At 36.3% G+C, this 9,488-nt stretch overlaps 1 protein-coding gene across 1 annotated transcript in view; it reads left to right on the top strand.

Annotated features, from left to right (window-relative positions):
* Positions 1–596: 596 nt before the first annotated feature.
* Positions 597–9,488, top strand: part of LOC126419089 (low-density lipoprotein receptor-like) — a 76,091-nt gene continuing 67,199 nt past the window's right edge. The window contains exon 1 of the mRNA XM_050086182.1: positions 597–715. Within this exon, the coding sequence (XP_049942139.1) occupies positions 634–715 (82 nt within the window). The 5' untranslated portion in view covers positions 597–633. The remainder of the gene's footprint in view (positions 716–9,488) is intronic.

Genomic DNA, 9,488 nt, shown 5'->3' with positions numbered 1-9,488 from the left:
TGTTGCCAGTGCTGCACTATATTTGAGGAGTTTGTCCATAAATTATTCTATCCTTCCGTGGTGCTGTTAGAGCCATTTGCATTACGTTCGTGTACTATGCACTTCATATTGCATTTTAACCAACTATGAAAGTCTGCACATTAGTTTTGTAGTTATGACACTTGAACTATGGCTCTTTAAAGAATTTTGTGTAACAGAACACTGTGAACTTGATCTGATGGATGTAAATGAAAGAACCAGTAGAACATAATAAGAGTTTCAAGGATGTCAGGTAGCCTTGACCCCTCGTGCAACTCACAGTGGCAGATTACTTCTTCACAATATATGAAAGAGTGGGCAGGAGGAGATATGATTACAAAAAGGAATGACAAAGCATTCAATACCCTCCTGATAATGAGCTCATTTCGTAGGTTATTAAGTAATTCATTCATGCCACAAAGATGACAACACTACCAATATTTAAGTCTTTTGTTACACAGTGGCCAACCACCATCTGGAATCTTGCAAGTCACTTGCCCTTGAAAGGAAACATGTATTAAAAAACGAACAATCATAGCAGCAACCTCTAATAAAAGTGGCTATGGCACAGCGACTTTCAGATGAGGTGCAGCAGACCTGGTTTGGAGAGCCTCCATGACACACACAATGTTGAATTTACTAGCTACTGTTTTCTGTGTGTATTTGGCACAATCTAGTGCCATTCTCACCAGCAGCTGTAAGTTTGACCACTAATTTGTTCCTAAGTTAAATGTACAATTGCTTCAGTTTGGTACTAAGAGGCTTTGGCTTTCATGTTTAGAATATCTGTTGTCTTCTTTACTGTGTTCATAGTTATAAAAAGATTTTGTACAGTGTATTTTATTTTGTAGTCCTGCAATATCATAGGATACAAAAGTAGAATTTGTTGTTGGAGTTGAGTATAAATTTTGTGACTCCATATATATGTCTCAAGTATAGACAACATGTGTCTTCATATTATAGCTGTTCAGTGCTTCACATATGAAGCTGTATTGATTTTCAAGGGCACCAGGTAGCCCAGGGACAAGTAGTTAAATTGAAACATGGGAAGAGACAGTAACTGCCCTGTAGTAGACATGTATGTCATTATTAACTGTACAGTTGTATAAATGTGAATTTGGAAAAAAAATATTTTAAGAATGGTTCATCAAAGATTTGAAATCTGCAACAGTTTTTGAAATTTCTGTGCCACAGCAAATTATCTTCATGGGTTGAATCCAGATGTAAGTGGCATATAACAATAATAGTCATTGCAATTTATGACTGTGAAATCAGTACTACAACCATATTGAACTCTTTCTGAAATAATTTAATCTTCAAAAGATTTGATTATTTCTTTTTGTGCAGTAAAAATGTTTTCTTTATATTTTGATAAACGACATATCACAAAGAAAATCCAGTAATGATGTAAGCCTTCATAGATTATAACTACTTCAACATTATAATTTTCAGATTATCAACTGTTTGCTGAAATAAATTTTTAGCCATCCATTGAGGAAAGATATTTTTCTATATCTTGACAGGTGTAAACTTTTAAGTGATGTAGGACAACATGGTATTACCTTATGAATAGTGTGTTTGAAAGCATGATACCTGTTCCAAACTGCAGTAATTATGCACATCCTTCATATGTTTACTGCTTATAAAGCATCTCTATACTGTCAATGTTATATTTGTGGATACTATCTTCCAGTGGCTGCTTCTGCTCATCAATGTATAACTTGCTTCATGGCAAGATCTACAAAACACTCTGTCTTAATTAATGAAGAGAAAGATTGTTCCACAATTAAGTGATGACAGACTGATTTTAAGATTGAAAATGCACTTCTTTTTTGACATAGTTCCTTCTCAGTTCAAAGCACGCTGACCAACGCTATTCAACTGAGTAAACTTCACCACCAGTGTATGATTCTGAGGGTGCTAAAATCGTTTGTGGCTACTGGGACCCTTTGTTGAGTTCAAAATGTTCTCTATTTTATTTTATTTTATTTGCACATCAAGTTCCATGTGACAAAATTGAGGAGCAAATCTCCAGGGTCATGGAACATGCCATACATGAAATTACAACATAAAAGTAATAACAAGTAAAAATAAAATGTTTATGAACACAAAAAAAGTCAATCCATAAGTTTAAGTAAGTGCTATCAACAATACAAGAGTCAGCTTAATTTTTCAAGGAACTCTTCGACAGAATAGAAGGAGCGATCCATGAGGAAATGCTTCAGTTCTGATTTGAAAGCGTGTGGATTATTATTCTTGGGAATAAGCTAATATTGTTAACAAGAAATGACAGTAAGGAATGTATATATATTGAGAGGCCAATGTCAAAATCCCCAGACTAGTGAACAGGGGTCAACAAGAGTTTTGTGAACTTACACCATTTATTGCCCGAACCACCCATTTCTGAGGCAAAAATATCCTTTTAGAATGGGAAGAGTTACCCCAAAATATAATACCATATGACATAAGTGAATAAAATAAGCAAAGTAGAGTAATTTTCATGCCGAATGATCACTCACTTCAACCACCGTTCAGATAGTAAAAATGGCAGCATTAAGTCTTTGAACAAGATCCTGAATGTGGACTTTCCACAACAGTTTACTATTTATGTGAACACCTAGAAATTTGAACTGTTTAGTTACACTAATCATATGCCCATTCTGTGAAATTAAAATGTCAGGTTTTGTTGAATTGTGTGTTAGAAACTGTAAAAACTGAGTCTTACTGTGATTTAACATTAGTTTATGTTCTACTAGCCATGAACTTGTTTAACCCATCCAGTACCTCACAGAGAAAAGATAATATAGCATTTTCAGTTGTTAAATGACTTCTAAAGCCGAACTGTACATAAAATGAACAATTATCCTTACATACACAACCTTTTCAATAACTTTAGTAGACACTGATGGCATAGAAATACGACTAAAATTGTCTACATTATTCTTTTATCCCTTTTTATAAAGAGTCTTTACTACTGAGTACTTTAATTGTTTAGGAAACTGACCACTCCCAAAGGAAAAATTACAAATATGGCTAAATACAGGGCTAACATGTGCAGCACACTACTTTAATATTCTGCTAGGCACTCGATTATATTCATGAGAGTCCTTAGTCTTCAGTGATTTAATTATAGACTAACTCTCTCCCTTCTTGGTATCACAGCGGAGTGTTTCAGACATCAATCTTGGGCAGGCATTTGCCAAGAAAGTTATATGATTGCGTGTAGAAACTAAATTTTTATTTAATTCACTAGAAATGCTCAGACAATGATTGTTAAATATTGTACATATATCTGGTTTATCAGCAACAGAAATATTTTTCCTATGAACTGACTTTATATCGTCAACCTTGTGCTGCTGACCAGACACATCTTTCACAGCTGACCATATGGTTTTAATTTTATCCTGTGAATTAGCTATTCTATTTTCATAGCACATACTCTTTGGCTTCCTAATAACATTTTAAGCTGTCAGACGGTCCATAAGTGAAAATTATCAATATACCGTAGTATTACGCGCAACTGAGGAGGACAGGACCACAAAAGTTGAAGATGAACATTTTAAGCACTTTACAATACTGTTTGTAATGGGCTACTGTAGCTTGATTGTGTCTACTTCTAACATTTTGATATAATTCCTCCTCTGTTCTACGTGGTATCCCTATCCCACTTGTCAGCCACCTAGGCTGCCTATTACTGCTAGTATCCCATTCAGGATGTTCTAATGGAAAGCAACTCTCAAAGAGCATAAGAAATATGTTAAGGAAAGTATTATGTTTATCATCTATGTTATTGGCACCATAAACATCCTGCCACTCTTGTTCCTTGACAAGGTTTAAAAAACTCTCTGTTGCTGTTGGATTAACTTTCCTACATAGTTTGTAATTATATGTTACATTTGTTTGAGTACAAAAGCCTTTTAGTGTTAATAAAATTTGTGCATCATGGTCTGAAAGGCCATTCACCATTGTACTAACAGAATGCCCATCTAGTAATGAAGAATGAATAAAAATATTATCTGCCGCTGTGCTACTGTTCCCCTGCACCCTAGTTGGAAAAAATGCATCAGATCATATGAATTTAGGAGATCTACCAACATCCTTTTATATTGAAGTCATCACATATAACTAATTTCTGGTACTTCCTACAGAGTGAATCAAGAACCCTCTCTAGCTTGAGCAGAAGTGCGCTGAAGTCAGAGGTGGGGGACCTATAAACAACAACAATTAGAAGTTTAGTTTCACTAAATTCAACTGCCCCTGCACAACATTCTAGTATCTGTTCATTGCAGTACCGTGATACATCTATGGAGTCAAATGGAATAGTGTTTTTTACATACATAGCCACTCCCCCTACCAGCAAGGAACTCCATGTTAAACAGCCAGCTAATCTGTATCCTGGTAAAGGAAGCCTGTGAATTGTGAAATTTTGTAAGTGGTGCTCTGACATGCCAAAAATTTTAGAGTCAACATATGTAAACAGCTCATGAACTTTATCTCTAATACCTGTTACATTTTGATGACATATGCTAATTCCTTCTCTCATTGGAAACATGACATCCTCCAAAGGCGACCTCTTAGTTAGAGGGACTTCCTTTAAGCAGCGATTCCTATCAGCTGACTTCAATCTAAAAAAGGTGCAGCTCTAACACCAACTACTACAGTAATTTTTCCATGAGTGATCCCACCACCACCCACTATACTGTCACCTATAAGCTTTGCCAGCCTCCCCTTCCCATACCTATTGAGGTGCAAGCCATGCCTAGTGAAACCCAGCTACTGATGGACCCAGCTGGCACCACTGAAATGTGACCCATATCCTCTGCCTTCAGCTCCCTCTCCAGCACCATGTTAATGGGGCTAACACCAGCATTAAGAAAAGGCCGATCATGAAACTGAAACAGCTGCATGAAATGCACATTAGTGCCACCAGTTTGAGTAGCTACCTTTACCAGGTCACCACCTACATCATATTCCCCATACCAATTATCCTCCAATAGTAAATTTGTTTATTTATGAGAATAGGCAGTACTAGGACTTGAAGCAAATCCAGAGAACAGCACAATTTTGCAGTCCAGGCTTCCTCTCTCAAACTTGATTATCTAGTTTGTATAAAAGACTTGAGTAGTATTTTCCAGTTATTGTTTCACCCTTCGTGAGTTAATCAAAAAGAAATATTCCTTTTGAAGATGATTTTGTCATTTTTTATGGTTCCATACATCAATAGTAAGAAGGAACCCTTAGAGGATCACTTTGTTGTCTATCTGACTATTAAAAACCCATTTTCTCATCAACGGGTAGATATATCATGTTGAAATTTATGTCACATATTAGGGTTTAGCAGCTGCTAAGTCAATGAAATCAAAAGATATGGCCATATTTTGATACTCTCAAACTCATTCATCAAGACCTGTAGTGTACTTCCCATTGGCCTAGAATCATGACATTTGGCAAGAAGAAAGGTCCCACATACAAGTAAAGGGAAAAATTCTAAATTGTTAATTTGTAATTATATCATACAAAAAAATTGTTTTTTGGCAATTTGTTATACAACTCTCTCTCTCTCTCTCTCTCTCTCTCTCTCTCTTTCTCTCTCTCTCTCCATCAATCTGTTAAGATGCCTTTTTCTTATGAATTGGTAGATATATCACGTTGAAATTTATGTCACATATATAGGTCTGTGGCCTCCTAGTGGTTAAGGTTTTAAGGCAATGCAATCAAAAGATATGGACATTTATGTTAAATAATATTATATTTGCAAACTCGCTTATTAAAACCTGTAGGGTACACCCCGTTGACCTGTTAATCATGAAATTTGGCAAAAAGCAAGGTTTCAGAGTACAAGTAAAAGGGAAACATTAGAAAATGGTTAATTTGTAATTATATCACACAAAAAATATTTCTTTTGTCATTTGTTACTCGACTTCAAAAATTAAAACATTCTCAAACACCTTGGAATTCCTGGGACTGATGTCTTGCCAGTATCAATGTTGACAAAAGGCAAAAATTATCGACGTTCTTGATTTCTAGGATGCATGAACTGTCTATATACACAAATGGAACTTTCACGGTGCAAGTCCTACATGCACCTGGCCATTTTTTGTTGCAGAACTACTATCTTCCCCTCACTCACTTTCTGCTTTAGTTTCTGTTTTGTTACTTAAGTGATGTGGTGGATCTCTACATTTTGACCATAGTAACAATGGATCTACACGAATTTCATGAACTGACACTGCAGATCACTCCAAGCAGGAGTTTCTGTATCAAAAATATTCTTGATGGTTGCCTCAGTATATAATGCTCTATGAGGTAACAGAGTGGAAGTAATCAAAGTACACTGTCCTTTGCGTTTCAGTGTCAGAGGTAGTGGAGATCATTCTTAAAGTTAAGATATCAGCATTCAGTTCCTGCACAAGATCTTGAATGTGATACTTCTGTCCACCCTCAGTCCTAACAATTTGAAATGGTTAACTTCTCTGACTATGTAACCACTTCTGGACAGTAAAATTTCACTTTTAAAAGTTCGGTGCCCAAAACTGTATGAATTGTGTTTTGTTATAGTTAATTGTTAATCTGTTCCCTGAAGGCATATGCTGATGTTACTGACCACCCTATTAGCTGTGTCATTTAACTGCATTCTACATCTTCTATAATAACACTTTTTTCATCTGCAAAAAGAACAATTTTTGTGTCAGTTATCATGTTTAGTGGCAGGTTGTTGATCTACACCAAGAAAAGCAATGGATCCAGAAGAGAACCCTGTGACACCCATCACTTTACATGACCCCCGTCAGCTTCAAACCTCTTATCTGTCTGTGGGCACTGGAGGACAGCCTTCTGCTTCTTGGTTCTAAGATATGAAGCAAACTATTGTTGAGCTTCTTCCCTAAATCCATAATTTTCCACGTTACACAAAAGCATGCACTGTCCACACAATCAAATTTTCTTGTTATATCAAAGAAAACACCTGCTGTCCTCAACCCATCATCATCTCCTGCTAGTTCCTCACATATAAAATAGTAAATAGCATATTCTGTGGTTACTCCCTCCTCAAGCAAAACTGAGTTGGGAAGCTAATTATGTGTACTGAGGTGTGTGACTACTATCTTATACCTTCCTTCTGCAAATTTTTTTTGAAAATACTGATAATAAAGAAATTTGGCAGTAATTGTATATGTTATCTCTTTCACCCTTTTTATAATGTAGTTTCAGTTATGATTATTTCAATCTGTTAGAAACTGATAACATCTGAAAGACTCATTGCAAAGGGACTAAATATAGAACTAATGTATGGTGCATTGGTCTTCATAATCCTGCTTGAAATATAATCATACCCGTGGAAGTCATTACTCTTTAATAAAATAATAACTGATTCAGTTTCATCTTTGCTTGTTCCCTGTAGCTCCACATGATATAATTGTCATGGAGCACTTGCTTTCAAGAGTTTTACATTTTTACCTGTACCAATAAAATTCTGATTTACCTTTCCGACTATTGGCAAGAGGAGAAGGGTTTAATATGTTGAGCAATCATATTCTGCCTGATACCTTCTTCACAATTTACCACATAGTTTTAATTTTGTTCTGAGAGCTTTCTATTATCTTAGTGCAATACAATGTTTTAGCCTGTCTGATGACATTCCACAAACTTTGCTGTATTGTCTACAGTAAAATTCTTTTACCAACCTCTTCATATTGTGATAAAGCTCTCACTTTCTCCTACATTATATTCTAATGCCATTAGTTATCCAAATTGGTTGCTTATAAGTACTGCTCACGTGCCTGCACTTTTTATCAGGAATGAGCTATTAAAGAAAGTGATGAAGGTTTGAAGTAACGTATATTTGCCATTCTAGTCATTTGTATTGTCAACATTTTGCCAAGTTAGGCCTTCAGTGTTGTCTTTAAATGACTGCACTGCAGTTAGACTCATGTTCCTAAGTCTTTTGTTTACAACTTTGGGTTATGACTCTGCCTTGCCTCCTTCCATTATTATTGTCTGTGCATCATGGTTTTACAGTCTGTACCAACATTTCTCAAACTATGACCATAAATTAGAGAACAATCTATGAAGATATTGTCTATGATAGCTGCTGTTTCCCTAAACTCTAGTTGGAAAGTATACTGCCCCTGCCAGATTGTGAGATTAAAGTAAATCCATAAACATTATTTTTACTGGAGAATCAATGAGAAAATTAATATTGAAATCCTCACACAAAATCAATACATGTTTCATAAGAACCAAGCCTAGCACAGCATCAAGTCTAGAGAGGAAAAACCCTGCAGTCTGATCTGGGGGATTTGTATGGATCTATAATGAAAAGTTTTTTTCCCCCTGAAAATTCAAACTCTCCTGCACAATCTTCAAATATTTGGCCTTTGCACGTTTTGACATATCAACTCTTGAATGAGACATTACATTTGGCATAGATGGCCACTCCGTCCTTCTACAATGAACTTGTCACATGTATTTTAGACAAGATAAACCACTCCAAGGGAAGCCTCAGTATTTCTTTACTACGTAAATGATGCTCTGAGATGCATAAAATGGCAGTGTCAAGATGTATTAGCAAATTCATCTACTTTGCCTTTAATTGCCCTAATACTTTTATGAAATAAAACTAGTGGACCTTCTGATCTGGATTTCCCATTTATTATACTATATTTTGGCATCAAACGACCCTTCCTCAAGCAGGAATACCTCCTAGCTCACTTTGTCCTATAAAGGGCTAGCCCTTCCACATGTTATCACTGAAATTTGGTCTTGAGTGATGCCACATTTACCTACTATCTTGTTAATTATAAGCTTCCACAACCATCCCTTCCCAATTCTATTTAGGTTCTGGTCATGTTAATATAGCCAGACCTATGCCTGCTCTCATCTGGAACCACCAAAATATATGCTTTGTCAACAATCATCAGTGACCTCTCAAGTCCCATATTAACTCACCTCATAGAACTGATAGCTACTCAAACTGGTGGCATTGATGTGCACTTCGTGCAACTGTTTCAGCATCATGATTGGCCTCACCTTAATGCTGCTGTTAGGCGTGTTACCATAAGGCTCGAGAAGGCACTGATGGCAGAGGCCATTGCTCACATTGCAGTGGTGCAAGTTGAGTCTGTCAATAGGCCGGGTTTTGCTAGGCATGGCCTGCACCTTGATAGGTTTGGGAAGGGGAGGCTGGCAAAGCTTATAGGTGACAGTGTACTGGGTGATGGTGGGATCACTCATGGAAAAATTACTGTAGTAGTTGGTGTTAGAACTACACCTTTCTTAGATTGAAGTCAGCTGATAGGTATCGCTGCTTAAAGGAAGTCCTGTAACAAAAGGAATCAACTTCAGAGGTGGTCAGATATCCGAGTAGAGAAATTAGCATATTTCATGAAAATATAAGAGGTAGTAGAGATAAAGTTTGTGAACTTCTTATAGATCTTGACTCTGATATTATTGGTATATTGGAGCACCACTTA

Source organism: Schistocerca serialis, chromosome 9 (assembly GCF_023864345.2).
Source record: "Schistocerca serialis cubense isolate TAMUIC-IGC-003099 chromosome 9, iqSchSeri2.2, whole genome shotgun sequence".
Classification (NCBI taxonomy): domain Eukaryota; kingdom Metazoa; phylum Arthropoda; class Insecta; order Orthoptera; family Acrididae; genus Schistocerca; species Schistocerca serialis.
This window is presented reverse-complemented; position numbering and strand designations above follow the sequence as displayed.